Here is a 20938-nt window from a genome sequence, read left to right as displayed (position 1 = left end):
GCCAACAGTGATTTATAACAATAAAGGCAGCCCGGGCAGGCCCAGCCTGCACTATGCACTGCACAGTGTTCTAGGGGAGCAGGACGTGGCCTCGCTCTGCTGGAATTTACTTCCTCTGCACATACAAGTAAACAGGGAAGTTGGGAGGAAGTCCCATGGGAAGTGGAAACCCCGCCCCAAGACTCAAACAGGAACTGTGCACCCGTAAGCATGTGATCCAACACATTAACTCTCTGACAACCAGTTGTTTTTCCCTACTGCTGAGTTTAATGTACAACAGCGCTGCTGGATTCAGCCGCGCTGGTCCATACACAGCTATAAAAGTGCTGTAATACAAAAGTCCAGTTACAAGGAGTAGGTATTTCATAACATACTGAATATGGCACCATCAGTGACTGGCACAGTCCCTACACCAACGCTCCCTCTGCTTCCTCACGAGGGTAGTTCCAGTTTCAACATATACACGAGACTTGATGCGAGATAAAGCTCCTTTACACAATGAAGCCACTTTGGGCACCACCTGCCCCCTCTGCTGCATGCCCTGGTCCCCACACACATCCAGGCTGGAGATGAGCAGCCAGGGAACGTGCCCAAGGCCCAGGCAGCGGAGGATTAGCTCCCTCCTCACTGACTGCCACGGCTGGTCCCCATCACGCTGCGCTCTCTGAAGTGGGGTGGCTGGGAACAGGAGCAGTAGGGGCCAAGTTGAGGATCTCCTCGAACGATGGGCCTTCATCCTCAAGGGGTATTTCTGCCTCGAACATGCGCTGGAGCAGAGCATCCACCGTCCTGTACCCTGCATGTGGGCAAAGGGAAGTTACTGTGAGCACCTACCCCTGTTCTCCTGAGGGCCTTAAGGCAGCTCCCCGTGTTCGACACTAACAGACACCCAAAGTGCTGTTCCCTGGCATTTTACCCCATGTATTTCTAAGCACTTATCCATTACAAGACCATTGTTTTAACACATTAAGCATTTCCATTCCCATGTGTCCCTCAGCACATCCCACCCTACTGCCACAGCAAGAAGCATGAGCTCAGGGAATTGCTAAGGAACAGCCAGAAAGCCAGCAGAAGAAAAAGCAGTTCTTAAGCTAAAGGAGCCTATAGTCACCCCGTGATCCAAGCCAGGAGGAAGGCAAAGCACGTGCAGGAAGGAGGAAAGAACACAGACTTCTCAGCAGCAGCAGGGCCTCCACCACCAAGGCAGCACCTTCAGATGCTTCAGACAAGTGTGCACAGAAGGGCTGAGGTGAAAAAGAGAAGAATTTGCTATAGAAGTAAAAAGAAACAGCAAATACGAGAGTGTCCACAGCTCTCTCAAAAGCCCCAGCTGGGTTTAAGCTGCTCTTACAGCCCAAAGGAGCAGCAGTGCTTGGGAGCTTCCCCAGAGAGGGCTATGATCAGGGACAGTTCAGGCCTCAAAGGAAACCCTGGGCACACAGCAGGGCTGCACTTACGTTTGGAGGCAATTTTGAACACCAGCCCTTTGGATGGTGGCTTTGCTCCACTGTCCCCCTCAAGGTCGTGCTCGGTGCTCTCCATGTTATCAAGGAGCTGTTCATCCCGGAGCTCATCCCTACACAAGAAAGGCCAGAAGTTACCCAGGGGAGGCACATCCTGCCCAAAGAGCCCACGTGGAGCCAGCAGCAATGGATTCTCTTGGGCAGGGCAGGTACCAGTCACAGTGTTAGCCCCCAGCACCGCCCCTGTCCCCTGGGCAGCAGCCCTGGGCTGGGAGAGCTCAGGGGCAGCTGCTGCCATCTAGCCCAACCCTGCACAGAATCACAGCACCAATCGGGTTGGAAAAGCCCTTTAAGCTCACCCAGTCCACCCATTCCCCAGCACTGCCAAGGCCACCACTAACCCATGGCACTGAGAGCTTCATCTATGGTCACGATGGATTAGCAAGAGCTTTGTGACAAGGAAGAGGAGCCTCAGCTCGCTCCTCCGGAGTGGGGCTTTCCCCTCCAGTCCCACAGCCCTCATCAATGCGCCAAGCCAGCCACATCCAGCACTACCCTCCTGGGGGGGGCTTACTCTTGAACTCCCATTCCCAGCTCCTGGATTTTCTGTTCAATGGCTGTTTCGACTTCACTCTTCTCAAGGGAGTACTCCACAAAGAAAGCTTCCAAAATGAATGACACAAAGATGCTGAAAGAAACCATGAGCAGAATCATGTGGCAGCATTTCCTTCCTGGCATTCCCCCCCCCACCTTTGGGAATCACATAATCCCAGACTGGTTTGGGTTGGAAGTGACCTTAAAGCTCATCCAGTTCCAACCCCCTGCCACAGGCAGGGACACCTTCCACTAGAGCAGCTTGCTCCAAGCCCCATCCAACCTGGCCTTATCAATGAGTGTCTCAATATTCCCCGGCTCATTTCCCAGGACTCCATCCCCTCCCCTGCTGGAGATGGGGAGCTCTGCATCAGAGCAGCACCCAGCAGAGGCAAGAACAGATGCAGCAGATTCCTCCATCGCACATCCCACCCTTCTCCAAAGTGGAGGGGAGCAGCCCAGCACTTACTTGACAATGATTATCACCATCACTATGTGGAAGGCAATGAAATACAGCTTTGCAGGCTGCACTGTCACGTTGGCAAACCCATTGGCAAAGAGTACAGGGGAAGTTAAGGGCCAGTTACAGAACATCTTGCTGTAGGATTGGGCTGTAGGAGGAAGAACCAGGTCACACAACCCACTTTCCAAACAAAGCCCTCTGCAGCAACCATTTCTCTGTCATCTGGCACTACGTGTGTGTGTGTGTGTGTGTGTGTTTGTGTAATACAAGGGGAAACCAGGGATCACCAAGCTTTATCTGGACCTTCCACCACAAAGGATATCGTGCCACTGGTTGACCACAGTGAGCTCCATCAGGACGATGAAGGACGAAGCGAAGTTGTTGAAGTTGTTCTTGCAGTATTTCCCTCTTGCAAAGAGAGAATCCTTGAGAGCTGCATTCCCACATTCCAGGGCATGAGGAGCATTTGAGTTTGCAGGGAAGAACTGGATTTTCCCATGGAATAACTCCATGCCGATGATGGCAAATACACAGTACACAACCTGGAAGAGAAACCCCATTGCCTGCTTCTCCAGTGAGCAGCAGGCTGGAGTCCAGCGTACCAGCAGGTTTCCCAGTCCTTGTAGACATGGCAAGCTGCTGAGGAGCAGCAGAGCCCAAGAGACCCAAGCCACTCACGAGCAATTACCAAGCAGGAATAGTAAGCCAAGAACTACAGCCCAAATACCTAGAAATGAACTATTCTCAGATCATAACAGAATCTGTATTTAAGAAGTTGAGAAATGGGTTTCTCTTTCAGCTTCTTGCCCAAACCATAGTTTGTTTCCTTAGTGTAAAGCTCAGACTGCACAGAACATCTTCACTGCCCCACGGAGCAAAGGAAGATGTCCTGACCTGGCAGGAACCCAACCCCTTTGCACACATTTACTTGTGCAACAACCAAGAACCAAATGGACACTTACAGTTTCAAGGGCCCAGCATCCAGAGGTTTGCATTTATCCTCTTGGAAGCAGCATGAGTGTGAGACTCAAGGCACATTCCTGTAAAACTGGAGTGTTTGAGCTAGGGGACCAGGGTTTCTTACCAGAGTCAGCCCACCAAACGTCAGCATTGTTGGTACGATGTTTATCAGCGTGTTCATGATGACCCGGAACCTGCAGCAAAGGATTCATGACAACACTTGCTAGGGACAGGCTCTTCTAAAGCCCACATCTGCTCATTGTCACATCCCATCCAGCACATGCTCCCCACATGTCCTTATAAATAAGCCTCCAGAGGCTGCAGCAACTGAGCTCCTCCCAGACTTGCTGGGACAAGGCCTTGGGATGCTTCATTGAGTGCTGGTGTCAACCCAAACCAGCAGAACAACTCCAAACACTGTCTCAGCCAGCCTCTGACACAGCCCACCCCCCAAACACAACCCCAACCATATCCCTTATCCCATTTCCTCCTTACCTTTGAATGCTGTCAACAATCCTTATTAGCCTGAGGACCCTTAAGATGAAGACAATGTCCAGGATCTGTTGGCTGTTGTACTTCGTGGCTGAGAAAGGGAAAAAAGATGGGGTTGGTTATAGAAAATAAGCAGTGAACTGTAGAGATAAAGCATGCTCTTGTTAACTCTATTTATAACTGTATTTATAACATACATTTATATATAACATATATATTTATGACTGGGTTAGTTCTCCAAAGCCCCAGAAGAAATTCATTGTCTTGTCCAAGTGCCTCCCAAGCCCAAGGTGATGGAAAAGACTACTCAGGACCACCAAGTCTCCCACTGCACGCAGGCTGCTCAAGCTGCACTTACTCGATTTGAGGGTGGTATTCAGTATCGTTGCAGTCAAGGCAGCAAAGATGATGAGAGTATCAAACCTAGCACGAGGGAAGGCAGTGCTGTTAGAGCTGTGGTGACAGAAAACAGGCTCTGAAGCTGCTACACAACATAAAGTGGAATCATGGAATGGGTTGGCTTGGAAGAGACCTTAAAGGTCACCCAGTTCCAATGCCCTGCCATGGGCAGGGACACCTTCCACCAGAGCAGCTTGCTCACAGTAACCCCTCTTCCTCACATCTGCACCACCTCAAACCATGTGCAGGGTGGGAAGAGGGGAAAGCCTTGCCTAGCAACGCGCTCTCCCCTGCCCTGCCATCATCTCCACATGCTGCTGAGTCACCTCTGAGGCAGCAGAGCAGAGAGCAGCAGTCTCTGTCAGAGCCAGGTCAGGCCAGCGAAGAGCACAATGTCCCCTGACAATGCACAGAATCACTTCAGTTACACCCCAGCATACAAGTCAGGCAGCCCATCTCCGCAAGAGACCCATTTTGCAGTTCTTGAGGAGCTGAACTCAAAGATCCTCCCACCTGCCACCACCTTTAGCCCAACCAGCAGCTCACTCACCAGTTCCAGAACTGGTTTTTGCCGAAGAACGCCCTCGGTTCATAAGTGTACACTTTCAGAAGTATCTCAATTATATACAGAGCAAGGAAGACCCACTCAGCATAAGATACATAAGGGGTTTCCTCATCGAGAGCAATGAAGATGGCATTTATGAGAATGATCACATCGTATGTCCACACGAATCCCCTGCGAGAAGAACAAGAGAAATGAGTTTGCCTTTGCCACTCCCAAGGAGGTAAAAGGTACACAGTTATTTCAGAGGTTCTTTGCCTCCTCCTCAAACACTGACATTAAAGAAGCTGGCTTCTGAGGGTTTAGGAAAGTTCCTGCACTTTAGCTTTGCTCTTGAGGTCCAGCTCAAAGGAGAGCACAAGCCTTCGAGGTACACCAGTGTCAATGCTCCGTGTGTTAAACTGAGACCGGCTGCGTTTCCAACGAGCCAAGGAGCATTTCTCAAGCAGAAGGGCTAGCTGAGTAAAACAAGACTATGCACAACTAGGAGGAGTGGCTGGGACACTGGGCTAGAGCCCTGGAAGGTTGGGAAGCTAGGCAGAGAGGAATCCCACCATGTCCAAAGGGAAATGCAAAGCTCTGCTCCTAGGGAGGCATAACCTCAGGCACCAGTGGAGGCAATGGGTCAACTATCTGAAAAGCAGCACTGCAGGGATCTGATAGGAGCTCCGTCGTGAGGTTGAAGATGAGCCAGGAATGCACCCTGCTGGCAGAGAAAGCCAACAGCATCCCAGGCTACCTTAGGAAGTGTTAACAGCGACAGGGAAGCGATTCTTCCCGCCCTCATCTACTCAGTACTGGTGAGGCCTCATTTGGAGTGCTGCGTCAATAGCTTGGCTCCCCGGTACAGAGAGGACATGAACGTACCGCAGTCAGTGTGGCAAAGGGTCACAAGAATGATTAAAGGGCAGGGTAGGCTGACACATTACATGTGGAGAGAGCTGGGATTGCTCAGCCTGAAGGGGAAAAGGGTCAGGAAGAGCTCAGTGTGAATAAATACCTGATGGGAAGGTGGAGAGAAGGTGGAGCCAGATTCTTCTCAGTGGTATCCAGTGAAAGCACAAGAGGCAAGGGGCACAAGTTGAAACAGAGAGTTTGCCATTTAAGATGGAAAGAAAGCCCTTTTTTTTTAAGCTGAGGGTGGGCAAACACTGGAGCAGGTTGCACAGAGGTTGTGGTTACCCAACTAGAAGTAGCCTCGAGCACCTGCTCCAGCTGACCTTGCTTTGAGCAGGGGGGTTACACCAGACCAGCTCTAGATGTTCCTTCCATCCTCAGTGATTCTGCAGTTCTGGCAAGACCCAGATCTGAAACCCAGCACTAGTAGCTCATAGTACCAGCTTGGTAAGAGCTGATGGAACAGCGCAATGCAGCTTTGCAGCAGAGACTGCTGGGGTAAGATCACCTGTAAGTGAAGCATTTAGTCTGGTCCTTCAAGGCAGGCCATGAAGCACTTCCTGCTTTCAGTAAGAGCTACTTACACTCAGCACCTCAGGCTGGAACAAGTGGAACTGGGAGAGGTACGACTTCAACAGCCAAGTCCAGTTACTCCACAGCACTGAAGGTAGGCTAAGAGCAGAGCTGGTCCACAGAACACTTGAAACCAGACCCCCCCCCAGTTTGCCTAAATGCAGTTTGCACTTCCCAGCATGACTTTAGCTTGCAGCAGCTCTGCCCTGCAGCCTGTGAGGGGTAAGAGAGCTGGCTGCTGCTGGTGGAGGCTCACCTGTGCCTGACCATGCTGCGCAGGAACTGGCTCACTGCTGACTGGTACACACGGGGCATCCACTGCCCCAGGGGGTGGCTGCGGATTTTCAGGGTGATCACCTGGATGTTGAGCAGATCTGCCAGTTGTACAAAGGATTTCTTGTCTGGAAGAGGGAGAGCACCTCACATCAGTGTGGCTGGCAAATGCACACCTACACACACACACGAGTTGTAGCAATCTGGACTTAATATCTGGTCATGGCAGCACAAAATGCTCATGCCCAAGGTGGTATCCACTGCAGAAGAGGCTGAACTCAGTACTTCAGCAGCTCCTCTGCCCCATTTCTGGGGGACCTGCTCGAGCCACAGGCCAACAACGAACACAAAGCTTTAATGACCATGACAGGCACAATCTAGCATGAGAAGACTGATCCAACTCTCCTGATATCCTGTCTCCAGCAGGAACGGAGCAAGAGGCTCTAGAGGACTGTGTGGGAAGCCACACTGCTTGGAGGGATCTGATAGCAAGGGAGGCTTTCACAGAATCCCAGCCTGGTTTGTGTTGGAAAGGACCTTAAAGCTCCTCCAGCTCCAACCCCTGCTCCCACGGGCAGGGACACCTTCCACTAGAGCAGCTTGCTCCAAGCCCCTGTGTCCAACCTGGCCTTGAACACTGCCAGGGATGGAAGTCCTGTGCTGAGAACAGGAGCTCCCATTCACTCCCCAAGGTTAGCTTGGCCTGATGTCAGATGGCCATGAAGAGCCCCCTGCAGCGTACATGACATTGGCTACAGCCCAGGCACAAAAAAACAACCTTTCAGGACTTAAACAACATGAAGGGAAGCACAAAGAGGGGCCTGGGGTCCTTCTGAGTCCATTACAGACCCCAAGTTCCAGTGCCAAACCCTCTGAAGCATCAGCCTCCTGCCCCCAGGCTTCTCTGCACCCCCTTGTGCACAGCAGAGCCCCACTGCTCACCTATGAAACCCTTCTGCTCATCGTCTGAGATGCGCAGCAGCAGCTCCCGGTGGGAGTTGCTGGTATCAGGAGCCACCAGCTTGACAAGCTGCTTCCATCGGGCTTCTCTGACCACAAACTGCGCTCCCTCCTCTTCCTTCAGCAGGTTGAAGGCCTCTATCATCTTGCGGCGCTTCATGTAAGCGAGCTTTCGGATCTCGTTCTGGAGAGAGGACGGGGATTCAGGCAGCTTCAGGCACCCCTTCCATAACACATCTATTTAAATAACCCTATTTTTGTGGCACAGAGATGCAAGAGGCTCAGAGGAACCCACTTGGAGCGATGCGAGACACAAAGTGCGGCCCAGGCAGTGGGGGTGATGAGAAATGGTGTTTGACAGGCAGCCTGGAGGGATTAACAGCTCACGTGCTGCTGGGAGATGATTGAACAACCGGAAGAAAAGACAAAGGATAGTGTCTGACAGGAAGGGGATGACAAAGGCCACAGCACCTGCATGTCCACACGTCACAGAAGCAAAGATGTGCCCACGCATGCTTCCCATCCATCAGTGAATACTGCTGAGATCAGGGGTGGAGATCCTCTTCTGCACATGACTACAAGCAGCCTGAAGGGCTTTATACCCTTGGGAAGCCTCCAGGATGACCGAGCAGACTGCGTACTGACAGAGAGCCAGTCCCATCAGGGGAGCACCCAGGGACTTCCAGCTCCCACCCTTTGATCACAAGCACCAAGCTGCACCTTCTCAGTTTGAGCAGAAGCAACAGGAGTTGTGATTTACTCAGACCTCCCTTTGCACTTCCTTTGCTTTAAGAGCACATGCAGTGGTAGAAGCGTGCTGTGTGCTTACAGCCAACTGAAAACAGCCTCCTGCACAGAGACAGAGCTTCTGAGTTATGACTAAGCCTGTAGCAGCAGTAATGCACAGACATGTGTCTCCTATCTGTTGCTACCTCTTGGGTCCACAACACCACAGAGTATTTCACTGTTAAATGCTCAAAGCAGAGCTCACAGCAATCCCCATATGAAAGGTGGGCCTGTGCTTGTTATTTGCAGAGCATCAGCAAAGGCAGGAAGCTGTATCCCTTGCTCCACACTTGCCAGAAGCAGGAGCTTCCCGAGGGAAAGCCAGGTATTTCCTTCCAAGGTGACAGGGAACAGCAGGCAGTCACTGATCACAGCTCACTCCTCCAACATTACCTTCAGGTGCTTTTTGTAGTTGTTGTACACAACAGCCAGGAAGAGGGACATGAAGATGTAAGTGTTGACGATGACAAAGGCAATGAAGAACAGGGCATACCACGAGCTGAAGTCAAATGCTGGCATCCTAGAGAAGGGGAAAGAGATTACTTCTTCCTAGGCAAACAGGGAAATAAATCACAGGAAAACAAACCACAGGAAAACAGCCTTCCAGGTGGGTTTCTAAGCACCACGTTTGATATCAAAGTTGTCAGATCACAACCAAGTTAAAAACTGTGCTTAGTTAAGCTACAGAACAGTTTCCTTCTGCTGGGTTTTCCTCTTACTTTATCGGGCCCTGACTGAAGGGATGTAGAAAAGGAAGCTTAATCTCTGTGCTTTTGTTAGTGGGGTTCAGTTGAAGTGCAGAGATTAAGGTGATGTCTCAGTCATAAGCTGGTTAGTGGCTTTTCTAAAGGCAGAGACACCTTCCAAAAAGTCAGGCTCTGGTTCAGAGCCATTTATACAGCAGATGGCTGAGAATTCATGAATCCCCTGCAGGCTGGAAAAGTAAAAGCCCTGTTGCACAACAAAGTGTTCCAGAAGCAAAACACGGTATTGTTCCAAGCAGAGATCCTACCACTAGGAGCAGGACAGCAGCACTCAGAGCAGCAAGACTGCAAGCTCAGCATACATACATGACATCCGGGCTGTTTGCTGTTGTCACCAGCACGTAGAGGTCAAACACAATTTCGAGGTAGTTCCTGAAATATGGCAAGCCTTCTGCTGTCTGGAGATTCCTGGGAGGAAAAGGACAAGCTGAAGTTAAGCACAGAGCCCCCATGTCCTGCACAGGAATTGCATGTATGGGCAATGATTGCATTCAACTAGTTGGAGTTGCCAGATTCCCTCCTGCCCGAAAGGATCACACACGTCCTTCCCACCCAGGGGAAGGCAAAAGGAGGGTTCTCACCTCTCACCAAACAGCTTCAAGGCCATGAGGGAGAACATGAGAAGGCTAAACATGAAGAGCAGGAAGACGTAGGTGATCTCTGGCAGCGTGTTGCGGATGCTGCGGAAGGCTCTCCGGATCTGACAGGGAGAAGGGAAGTGTTTAGAGGCAAAGTGGTACCTGCTTATCCCCTCACCACCCCATCTGGATCAAGCCCCTACATAGGGACAGGCAAAGTAGGACACGGATAGCAGATGTGCCAGCTCTGTTCTGTTAAAATCTATGTGAGACCACCAGGCCTTTCCTCCTTATGCCCCAGAGGAGATACTAGAATGAGAGACCTCACCTCTTGAGACAAGCCATCAGAAACTCAGCTCTCACTGCAGGAGAATGGTCAGGGACAGAAGCCCATCACTCCAGGCCACAAAACACATACTGATGAGACCCAGAGTCCCACTGCACCCTCCCCACCACACTAGTGTATTCATTTGTAACTCAGGAGCAGAACTGCCTTGGGCAGCGGGGCAAAGAGGAACAAGTGTCCCTGTGACAGAAGGAATCAGAGTCCAAATCCCCCTGCTGCACCAGACATCCAGTGTGCAAGAACAGCCTGACACTGTGCTGTTTGCCCACAAATAAGTAACCTGGCCCCTGACCCAGGGAGAAGCAGTTCTTGTCTGTGGTGCTGCTCATGTGCACACTCCTGAGGACAGCTTCTAACTCTTCTCCTCCACCCAGGCTGGACTAAACACAGCCCTGTGCTGACTGTACACGAAATGTTCCAGCCCCAAGCACACTCGAGGCTCCGGACAGCCATAACCCAGCCCGCAGGTACAAGGAGAAGCCTTCTGCACAGCACCCAAGCAGCACCAGCACTAACATACCCTTTTATCCATCTCATATTATTGCTTCAGGCCACCTCCGAGAGAAACCTTGGCTCACAGGACCCTCTATTCTGCCATTCCTGCACAAACCCCCTTTTACTACATCCCCTGGATCTCAGAAAGCAGCCGACTGTCCCAGAACAGGACCCTGACCAGAGGTACATCCCACCAGAGCTCCTCCTTACCTGGCGGCTCTCTGCAAAGTTCACGAGGAAGATGGGCCTCACGATTCTCGACCATCGAATGCTCCTCACGTTGTATATCCTGAGGACCCCATAAATGGCCAGGTCTGCCAGGGATAACTGGAAAAAAAGGAGGAAAATTCCCAGTAGTAATGCTGGAAATGGGTCTAGAGGGTGACGACAACAGGGTGAAGACAGCAGGGTGAGCTGATACAGCATAGACGCACACACAACAGGGTTGTGGGCCCAAGGGATGATCGATCAGAGCCGGTGTACATCAGGCCTATGCTACCAGGAGAGCAACAGGAGGGACAAGTCACCTCCACATTGTCTGCTTCAACCTTGTGGGCTCCCTAGGCCGGACTCACCAGGATTGCAACCATGATGCAGATGTTCTTGGTGTCCTTCCAGAACACACTGCGAGGGGTGACCTTTGCAAAATGGGTCAGGCGGCCAAAGAACACCAGAAGGCACAGCACCTCGACCACTGAAGTGACCTGCAGGGAGACAAGGGGCCAAGGCAGGGCAACCAAAAGCAGCATTAGCCCTCTTTGCACAGATGGGACGTTCAAGCTGGGGTACAGGCAAAGAAAAACCACAGCTGGAGTCAGTAGAAGAGTTTTCCAATGGGTTTTGCTGTTGGGGGTTTCAGAGCCTCACACATCTGGCACTGAGCAACAGTTCCAGGCTTCCTTTTGTGACATTCCCTGCCACAGGCAGGTTAATCCAGTAGTTTGTGTCTGCTTAGGATTCAAGGAGCACACCTCTCACAAGCACAACAGCGCACAACAAATAAAGGCTATAAAAAGTCAGTCCCAAGTGCAACACTTCACTTCTGCTTTCAGACATGAGGACAGGATCCGGGTCACGTGCAAGGCTCCAAGATACAGAAAAGCAACATCACTTTGTAGTCATGTCAGCTACTCCTGACAGCGACAATGGTTCCCATAGTCCCTGCCTGGCTCCCATAGTGCCTGCCTAGCTCCTATACCCCTTTTTTATCCCCATTTCAGTAGATTAAAGATAAAAGAAATACCAGCATCAGTTATCTCTTGACACACCTCTGACAACCAGTTTCAAGCAAGAAACCCTTGCTTGCTCTACCAAGCAGCACAGTACTATTGCATTGCTGCTTCTATACTGAGAACTTACCAGGAAAGGGAGAGGATACACAGCAGGTTCTTCAAACAATGCAAGGGACAGGTTGAGAAAGATGAAGAAGTAGGTGGCTGTTCGCATAATCCAGTGGTTATAGAGGTAATAAAGCCTGTAGAAGGAGGGCAGAGGCACCATAAATAAAGGCTTCAGTGCACATAGCCGTGGGCTCACTAAGTGCACCCTGGAAGGACAGCACACGCTGTCCCAGGCAGTCACAGAGGAGGAGGGGGAACAGCAGCACAGGTTTTGCCAGCCAGGGGTTTGGCAACTCATTTCCTATCGCTTCCTTACAGTCTCATGGCTGATGGATGCTACATGCGCTCTCAGGGAGCAGACACAGCAGGAAGGTGGAATACAGGTACCCCTCAGTTCAGTTTAAGGCTGCAACATGTGGATTTGGTAAAGCTGCTTCCTTTCTGCAATTACCTTGTTCCTCGGTTTGAGTGCAAACTCCTGCCAGGCTCAGGTATCCCCAGGACACACCAACTAAGCCTGAATAGGTATCTCACATCCTTTCTTTGCAGGTTAAAGAGCAAGGAGATAAGAAAAGCCACCAGAGACAAGTATGGGGCTGCACAGTAAGCTGGCTTTATACACAACTCCTGCAGCATTCCAGCCCCTACAGCAGGCAAACCTCCACTGAACACCAGGAGTGACCTTGAGGAGGTATCACACAGTTGCACGTGACAGTGGCTCCCCTGGGTAGGAAGGTGCTTTGCCAAGAAAAGAGCTGCCAACACTGCCAAAGGGTTATCTCACCTGCTAAATAACCACCTGCAGGAAGGCTACAGGGCAGGGGATCACACACACGACATGGTATTATGCCCTTAACACCATCAAGACACCACTATGCAAAACCTGATCATTTCTATCTGTTATACCAAGCATACTTGGCCAAGATGATGCACACAGGCATTACAGTGACACAACAGCACAGACCCACTCAAATCCTCTGTAACAAACATCCTTAAGCATACCTGTGTTCCAAGACACCCAAGAAACTTCACTGGCTCAGACATAAGACAACATAAAAGGGAAGGGTTATTTGGGGAGGGCTACAGGAGCCATTAATGCTCACTCACTGCTTTGCTGCCAGTCTGTTGTATGCCCTTTCCCCTCTACACCAGCCACTTTCTCTTACATTTTACACACAGCAACAGTTTGCCTAAAGCAAAAGTCACTTCTTTGAAGCTGCTCAGTCTCTCAGCAGCAACTAAGAGTCACCATCCCAGGCAAAACGCTCCTGACTTGGGCAATTTCACTTAGCACCAATTAACATAAGCTTTTAATTACTCCTGCCCCTAGCAGCTACCACCCTTTTGAAGCACACCATGGGCTGCCATGACGAGCTGAGGTTTTGCTGTGCAGTGAGTTGATGTCACCCACTGCCAAGCCAAGGGGTAACAGCCATGACTGCCTGGCATGAGGCATCTCCTGTACCCCTGGCACTCACACCCAGCATCTCCTCTCACACAGGGGGGGCTGACCCAGCTTCTCAACCTCCTCATCCCCACAGAGCACTCGCTACAGCTGCAGCCCTGGGAGATTTTGTTTGCTCTAGAAAAAAACCTAGTTCTTATTTCCTTTCCCATCCTCAACATGCAGATGCTCTGAGCCCCATCTGACCTCCTAAAAGGAGGATGGAGCCAGGAGGGGCTGGGCTCTGCTCCCAAGGAACAAGGGATGGGACAAGAGGAAACGGCCTCAAGCTGCACCAGGGCAGGTTTAGATGGAGCTGAGGAACAATTCCTGCCCCAGAGGGTGCTCAGGCATTGGAACAGGCTGCCCAGGGCAGGGCTGCAGGCACCGTCCCTGCAAGTGTTCACACAGCGTGGAGACGAGGCCTCAGTGCCATGGGTTAGTGGTGGCCTTGGCAGTGCTGGACAATGGTTGGACTGGATGAGCTTAAAGGGCTTTTCCAACCTCATTGATTCTATTATTTCAGCCTTAAGTCCAGTTCTTCCTGTCCAGCCTCCTCAGCACCGAGCTGCTGAAGCCAGGGTCCCCAGCCTTTTTTTTGGCTGCTGCTCTTTAGGCACAGTTATGGTTAGTTCTGTCTATGCCAGTTTGAGTGCCCCACAGCACCACACTGCCCCACCAGCACGGAGCCCTGCCGCGATGCGATGCTGTGGGTGTCTGTGGCATGCAGAGCTCCTTACCTGACCGCCTCCGGGGACGTCTTAAACGGGATATTTCGGTTGTACTGTGCATCGGACACAAACGCTGCTGCCAGAAGGAGATCCTGTGGAAAGGGGGAAAACACAGACACAGCTCAGGCGGTGCTGGAGCTTGAATTAAACTCCGAGCGGACGTTCAAAGGAGGCTTTTCAGCCCAGGGCACGAGCAGCGGCATTCAAGGGAGATGCTTTTCTCCCCAGGGCTCTCTATAGAGGCGAGAAGCGGTATTGTAAAGGCGGTGCTTCTCGCCCTAGGACGCTCTATAGATGCAAGAAGCGGTGAGGGGATGCCGCAGCTCCGCACTCCCGCATCCCCCTCCTGTTACCAGGGTCCCATCACCCCCAACCCTCCCAGGGACCGCGCCGGTCCCCCGCTACCTGCGAGGCGGCCTCCGCCATGGCGCGACAATCACTGCGCCCCCTCCCCGCCGCCTTTAACGGGCCCGCCCCGGCGGAAGCGGGAGGCGGAGCCGGAGCCGGGCTCGGGGATGGCGCTGGAGGCGCTGCGGCCGCGGGCCGTGCGCTGGGCGCTGCTGGCCGCCTTCGCCGCCGGTGTGCTGGTGGGGTGGCAGGCGGGACGCGCCCGCCGCCGCTTCCTGCGCTGGCGCCAGCGCTGGCTCCAGCGCCGCCTCGCAGCCGCGCAGGAGCAGCTGGAGGCGGCCTGAGCCGCGCGGAACCCCCGGCCCCGGAGCACGGCCCCGGCCGCGCTCGCTGCCCTGGAGCGGGGCTGCAGCTCGGCGCGGAGCTCCGGGTGCCTGCGGCAGCCTCGCTGGATGCCGCCTGAGGGAACCGGGTTCACCGCACGCTGATGCCAGAGGGGAACGCACGTGGAAGCGGTGCTGGGAACGGACGGCGTCCATGATCCTGACTGCCTCAGACCGCCGAGGATGCAGGAACGCCGTCGCCACATTTCCCTTTCTCAAAGGACACTGTGCGTTTGCCTTGCTCCAAGCCTGTTGCAGTTCTGCCCGCTCCAAAGGGTGCTGCTGAAGCGTTAAACTACCGACAGCCACCACGTGGGGGGCCTGGATGTGTTTGCTCGTCTGGAAACGTTCCTTGCGGGCGCTCGTAACGAGGGAGGCACCGCACTGAATGACAGATCTCGTTCTGGGAGTACACATAGGAAGTAAAACCTGCGGGACGATCGGCTGCGCGCGTTGATCGGGTGAATGAGCAAATTAAATGAAGGCTGCTCGTGCTTTGGACTCTCTTTCTTCTACGGCTTCGGGAAGGGAAATGTCCAGAGAGGGCTGTAGTGCATTCCTGCTTCCCATCACTAGTGAATTCCAGAAGAGTTTCCTTGTGTCTGATAGGAGGGGGTGCTCCTGTTTTGCGCTGGAGGATTCGCTGCACACTGCAGGCTGCTGGCTTTAGCTGTGGGGCTGAACAGAGAGAGGTAAAAGTTATGGGGGAAAAGAGCCAAACCACTGCCCAGCTGCTGGTGCCATTGTCTGCCTATGGGTGCCATTTGGTAGAGGCAGGGGGAATGATTACCAGTGAGAAGCGTGTGCATCGTCCAGAAGCTGACATGTCACAGCCTTACAGGTTGTTATGTGGAGGGCAGGAACAGGGCTCTCCTGAGAGATGGCTGCAGGACACTTGTCAATCAGAATTATGGAATCAACCAGGCTGGAAAAGCCCTTCAAGCTCATCCAGTCCAACCATTGCCCAGCACTGCCAAGGCCACCACTAACCCATGGCACTGAGACCTCGTCTCCATGGGGTGTGAGTACTTGCAGGGACAGTGACTGCAGCCCTGCCCTGGGCAGCCTGTTCCAATGCCGGAGCACCCTCTGGGGCAGGAATTGTTCCTCAGCTCTATCTAAACCTGCCCTGGTGCAGCTTGAGGCCGTTTCCTCTTGTCCCATCCCTTGTTCCTTGGGAGCAGAGCCCAGCCCCTCCTGGCTCCATCCTCCTGTCAGGCACTTGTAGGGAGCCATCAGGTCCCCCTGAGCCTTCTCTTCTCCACACTGAACCCCCCAGGTCCCTCAGCCCTTCCCCATCACCCCTGTGCTCCAGGCCCTGCACCAGCTCCATTCCCTTCTCTGTCCCCACTCCAGCCCCTCAATGTCTCTCTCGCAGTGAGGGCTCCAGAACTGAACACAGGATTCGAGGTGCAGCCTCACCAGTGCCCAGCACAGGGGCACAACCCCTGCCCTGGCCCTGCTGCCGCACTGGTGCTGATCCAGGCCAGGATGCTGGGGGCTTCCTGGCTGCCTGGGCACGAGCTGCTCATGTTCAGCTCCATCACTCAGCACCCCCAGCTCCTGTCCATGGGCAGGCCCGGGCTGTGCCTGGGGGCTCCGCTGCCGGCCGAGGCCGCTCCGGCTCCCGTGCCCCGCGCTCGCCCCTCAGCGCCTACGACTCCCGACGTGCCTCCCGCCCAGGAAGTGACGGCATCGCTCCGCGCCGCCGCGCCCGTTGCCTGGCAACCATGTCTGCGCGGGGGGCGCGGGGCCCGCTGCAGCGGGTGCAGCGGCGGAGCCGGGAGCTGCGGGAGCAGGTACCGGGGTGGGAGCGAGCAGCACGGCCCGGCCGGGGCTCGGCCCCGCGCCTCACGGCCCCGCTCCTGTGTTGCAGGTGGAGGCGCTGCGGGAGGAGTGCGCGGCCCCGGCCCCCGGGCAGCGGGAGGCCCTTTCGCTGAGGTGAGGCGGTGCCCGGCGGGGGCTGCGGGACCCGGCCTCGGCCTTCCCCCGGTCTATAGCGGCGTGCCGCGGACGGGGTGCGTGGCCTGAGACCGTGTGCTGGAGAGAAACATCTCCTGGCCACCCTGAGCTGAGGCCTGGCAAATCCAGAGCAGCTCCAGTGCCTGAGGAGGCCTGCAAGGATGCTGGAGAGGGACTCTTCATCGGGGCCTGTAGGGACAGGACGAGGGGTGATGGGTTCAAACAAACAAGGGAAGTTCAGGCTGGAGATAAGGCAGAAGCTCTTCCCTGTGAGGGTGCTGAGGTGCTGGCACAGGGTGCCCAGAGAAGCTGTGGCTGCCCCATCCCTGGCAGTGTTCAAGGCCAGGTTGGACAGAGCCCTGGGCAACACAGTCTAGTCTGAGGCATCCCTGCCCATAGCAAGGGGTTGGAACTGGATGATCTTAAGGTCCTTTCCAACCCAAACCATTCCATGATTCCCATCACCTTTGCACCAGGAGAAGGAGCAGACGGTTCCCTGCACACACCTTTCCATTTTCCTCCTAATTCCACATCTCTCTTCCCAGCCCCGTCTCACTCATCTGTTTTCCAGGCAGAAGCAACAGGCTGGCTGCTTCCTCAAGGGCTGAGGTAGTTTTAAGTGGGGACTTGCACATCACAGGTAATAGTCATCACCTCAGCTGATGCTTGCGCTTGTGCTGCCATTCACAAGCTGTGTGTGCATGGAACTGGGTGAAGTTGTGAGTAAACTGGTATGCTTCAGCGAGAATTGAAGAAAACACCATCTCTCTGCTTTGCTTGCAATGCAGATGCATGCAGCTGAAGGAACTGGTGGATGAGAACACAAATGCTCTTCGTGGCCTGAAAAAAGTGAGTACGGAGGTGAATTTGTTAATGGTTTTCACCCGGATTCATCGTGGGGAGTGTTTAGAGAACATCAGCCTCCATTGAGATGGGTCAGGACAAGACCAGTGCCAAGCACCACGCAATCCCTGACTGGGATCTCTGAGATCTATTTATACACTTAATAAATGGGGAAGCAGGATGTCACTGGGTGGGGAGGGAGAGCAGCCCAGGAGGGTTGCTTGGAAAGCAAGTCTGGAACATTCACTTTGAAGGGGACTTTGATTCTTGAAGTGATTGGTTGTGTTGATCACACAACCATGGACATGGAACTGTTGGAACAAGTCCAGAGGCCACGAGGATGCTCAGGGCCTGGAGCAACTCCTGTATAGAGACAGGCTGAGAAAGTTTGGGCTGTTCAGCCTGGAGAAGAGAAGCTGCGTGGAGACCTCAGAGCAGCTTCCAGTGTCTGAAGGGGGGCTATAGGGATGCTGGGGAGGGACTCTTCATTAGGGACTGTAGTGACAGGACAAGGGGTAACGGGTTCAAACTGAAACAGGGGAAGTTTAGATTGGATATAAGGAGGAAGTTCTGAGGCACTGGAATGGGTTGCCCAGGATGGTTGTGAATGCTCCATCCCTGGCAGTGTTCAAGGCCAGGTTGGACAGAGCTTTGGGTGCCATGGTTTAGTGTGAGGTGTCCCTGCCCATGGCAGGGGGGTTGGAACTGGATGATCTTAAGGTCCTTTCCAACCCAAACTATTCTGTGATTCTTTCTCAGGCTGATGAGCCTGCACCTGTGGGGAACTACAATCAGAGGAAAGAAGAAGAAGAAAAGCTGTTGCTAAAACTCTCTCAGCAGCTGCAGAAGCTTGTTCTTGCCTTGGATCAGGATAACACGACAAAGAAGTCCTCAGTGTAAGTAGCTTAAACAAATACAGTTTGTGCTTCTATGGAATTAGAAGTGTACAATGTGTACAGTTGGAGAGGTCCATGAGAAACAGTTACCTTATCCCCTTTATTACCTTAACATGCAGTTAAGGAAGAAGTGCTCAGGAGATGGCTCTTGTGGGGCTTGTTCTCTTGATGCAGCCATGAACAACTGGCTGGAATTCTCTGAGGGTGTTGGTTCATGGCTGAAATACAGTGTGGCTGTTGAGGGGAGAGGATGCGGTGTGGTCACAGAATCACAGAATCAACCAGGTTGGAAAAGCCCTTCAAGCTCATCCAGTCCAACCATTCCCAGCACTGCCAAGGCCACCACTAACCCATGGCACTGAGGCCTCGTCTCCACGGGGTGTGAACCCTTGCAGGGACGGTGACTGCAGCCCTGCCCTGGGCAGCCTGTTCCAATGCCTGAGCACCCTCTGGGGCAGGAATTGTTCCTCAGCTCCATCTAAACCTGCCCTGGTGCAGCTTGAGGCCGTTTCCTCTTGTCCCATCCCTTGTTCCTTGGGAGCAGAGCCCAGCCCCTCCTGGCTCCATCCTCCTGTCAGGCACTTGTAGGGAGCCATCAGGTCCCCCCCGAGCCTTCTCCACACTGAACCCCCCAGGTCCCTCAGCTGTTCCCCATCACACTTGTGGTCTGTACGCTTAGGAAGGAAACACCACTGGGATTTGGGAGTTTTTTCAGATGAGGACAGAGAGTAAAACACAGGAATGACAATTCTGGATGTGGATAATGGAGAGAAGGCAGTATCTCAAGGATCTACAGCAATTTCAACAAGTTTTGTCTAAATAATAATTGATTTATTTTGGGTAGAGACAAGCACCATCAGAAAGGTCCTCAATCAGAAGATGAAAATGAAGAAGAGGATGAGAGTGAAGATGAAGAAAGTAGTGAGGAGAAAGACAGTGAAGAAGCAGAAGATGATGATGAGGAGGATAAATTGTTGGATGATCCAAACATTAAGGAATGCATCGCGGTTGGGAACTTTGATGCACAGCAGGAAGGGGATCTCACATTCACGGTAAATGTGGCTCTGGGCTGCAGATAGTTGTGTGTTAAGCAATAACTATGATTAAATCTCATGCTTCTGGGATTCAGCCAGTTCCCTGTGGGATCTGGGGAGCAGTGGCTTCGGGAATCCAGTGTCCTTTTGCCACCTCCTGTAGTGGTGGGTCTGCTGTGTGATCTTTGTTGTGAGGAAAAAATAAGCTTTTGTGTTGTTACTTTCAATTGTGCCTGGAGCTGTTTTGAAATACTTGGTTCTTTTTTGTCTCTGTCTCCTTTTGATGGCAAGAAAGGGGAAATCCTCTTCATACATGACAAGAAGGCAGATGGCTGGTGGGTAGCTGAGAACTCGAGAGGGGAGAGAGGCCTTGTCCCTAGAACCTATCTTGCGGTGAGTGTTCTGCAGCCTCCTTCTGTCCCAGGCTCACCTCTGTTCTTTTATATACATACATATATATTAATGATAATACAGCTGCATAAAAGTGATCACAGTGCTTACCTGGGGACACACAGCAGTGTTTCACCAGTTATTTGGAACTAACACCATGTTTGTATCCATGTATGTGGAGGCAACTGGCAAAACAGTATTTTGTGCCTTGTGAAGATGGGCCATACAAGTGCAGAGAAGTATCTTGAATACGAAGGTCATAGTCTGTGTCACTAAAGGTCAGCTCTGAAGACTCCAAGGGTCTTATTTGGCTTTTCCTAATTTACATGAAATGTGACTCCCTGTAAATGTTGGAGTATTTTGTAATTTAAAGCTTTGGAACTTGCTAGTTTATGTACTTATGCATATATATGCATAATATATGTGTACATCTGTTATGTATATGTACATATACATATATACTATATATATGTGCACATATATTAGGTATATGTACATATATTATGCATTATATATGCATACACTTGTGATGAACATTTAGACATGGGTACACAGTTTGGAGTGATCAGGTGGAACAGAGCTCTTCAGACTGCAACTAAAGAGCACGTTGACTTCATGATGCTGATGTATTTCTCTTTAAAGAATCCACATCACAGACAGAAAATCTCCTCTTCTGAACTCTTAACACATGCTGTGATTGGGGAAAGCATTTTTAAGAGCAGAGCTGTGAACAAATCAAGCAGTTTGCTGTTCTGAATGTGAATTACAGGTTCACAAGGAAGATGACGAAAGCCCAGAGCAAAGTGAAGAACAGGTAGAAGTAGTGGATGAAACAGCAGGTGGAACTGAAATCAAAAAAAGGTAAATGGAGTGATGTGACAGCATATAAGTGTCAAATCCTTCTTCCCCTTCCTTAAATCCGGTGGTACATTTCTTACAGTGAGAATACCCCACAAGGTATT

At 52.3% G+C, this 20938-nt stretch overlaps 3 protein-coding genes across 10 annotated transcripts in view; 2 read left to right on the top strand and 1 right to left on the bottom strand.

Moving 5' to 3' along the window:
• Positions 1–244: 244 nt before the first annotated feature.
• LOC130597351 (two pore channel protein 2-like) lies at positions 245–14670 on the bottom strand. 2 transcript variants are annotated; one of them, XR_008971743.1, is made up of 20 exons: positions 14526–14670; positions 14130–14212; positions 11965–12079; positions 11181–11309; positions 10816–10932; positions 9768–9886; positions 9493–9594; positions 8816–8942; positions 7619–7820; positions 6660–6804; positions 4922–5107; positions 4331–4395; positions 3976–4063; positions 3605–3674; positions 2843–3062; positions 2527–2617; positions 2038–2151; positions 1458–1576; positions 1112–1269; positions 666–796 (listed from the first exon to the last, which is right to left on the bottom strand). XR_008971743.1 is itself a non-coding variant. In XM_057405832.1 (19 exons), exons 1-19 carry the CDS (start codon positions 14544–14546, stop codon positions 651–653), a joined length of 2259 nt encoding a protein of 752 aa, XP_057261815.1. In that variant the 5' UTR covers positions 14547–14668; the 3' UTR covers positions 245–650. The 2 variants fall into 2 exon arrangements, 1 of the variants encoding a protein (XP_057261815.1); XM_057405832.1 differs by lacking the exon at positions 1112–1269 and having other exon boundaries at positions 245–796; positions 14526–14668.
• Positions 14435–14991, top strand: MTLN (mitoregulin). Its single transcript, XM_057405857.1, has one exon. The coding sequence runs from the start codon at positions 14435–14437 to the stop codon at positions 14810–14812; it is 378 nt and encodes a 125-aa protein (XP_057261840.1). The 3' UTR covers positions 14813–14991.
• A 1572-nt stretch (positions 14992–16563) lies between these two features.
• Positions 16564–20938, top strand: part of NPHP1 (nephrocystin 1) — a 180991-nt gene continuing 176616 nt past the window's right edge. For 6 of the 7 annotated variants that reach the window (XM_057405837.1, XM_057405838.1, XM_057405836.1 and 3 more), the window contains exons 1-7: positions 16564–16650; positions 16728–16792; positions 17602–17662; positions 18416–18552; positions 19397–19604; positions 19878–19979; positions 20746–20837. In XM_057405837.1, the coding sequence (XP_057261820.1) occupies positions 16582–16650; positions 16728–16792; positions 17602–17662; positions 18416–18552; positions 19397–19604; positions 19878–19979; positions 20746–20837 (734 nt within the window). In that variant the 5' untranslated portion in view covers positions 16564–16581. Of the gene's footprint in view, positions 16651–16727; positions 16793–17384; positions 17454–17601; positions 17663–18415; positions 18553–19396; positions 19605–19877; positions 19980–20745; positions 20838–20938 lie in introns of all 7 variants that reach the window. The other variant, XM_057405839.1, reaches the window with a different exon arrangement.

The sequence above is a fragment of the Pezoporus wallicus genome, unplaced genomic scaffold (assembly GCF_028554395.1).
Source record: "Pezoporus wallicus isolate ANWC-B61680 ecotype Strahan unplaced genomic scaffold, APGP_CSIRO_Pwel_v1 contig_6714, whole genome shotgun sequence".
Classification (NCBI taxonomy): domain Eukaryota; kingdom Metazoa; phylum Chordata; class Aves; order Psittaciformes; family Psittacidae; genus Pezoporus; species Pezoporus wallicus.
The sequence above is the reverse complement of the archived record's forward strand: the minus strand, read 5'-3'. Positions and strand labels throughout refer to the sequence as shown.

What these genes read in the sequence shown, in the direction of transcription:
- MTLN (XM_057405857.1), top strand. Translation starts at nt 14,435, where the DNA reads ATGCCGCAGCTCCGCACTCCCGCATCCCCCTCCTGTTACCAGGGTCCC.
- LOC130597351 (XM_057405832.1), bottom strand. Translation starts at nt 14,546, where the DNA reads ATGGCGGAGGCCGCCTCGCAG. An exon ending in CGCAGCATGGTCAGGCACAG is followed by an intron (nt 5,108 to 6,659) that starts GTGAGCCTCCAC and finishes TTCTTCTCGCAG; the next exon opens with GGGATTCGTGTGGACATACG. An exon ending in GTTCAAAATTGCCTCCAAAC is followed by an intron (nt 797 to 1,457) that starts GTAAGTGCAGCC and finishes GCCCACATGCAG; the next exon opens with GGTACAGGACGGTGGATGCT.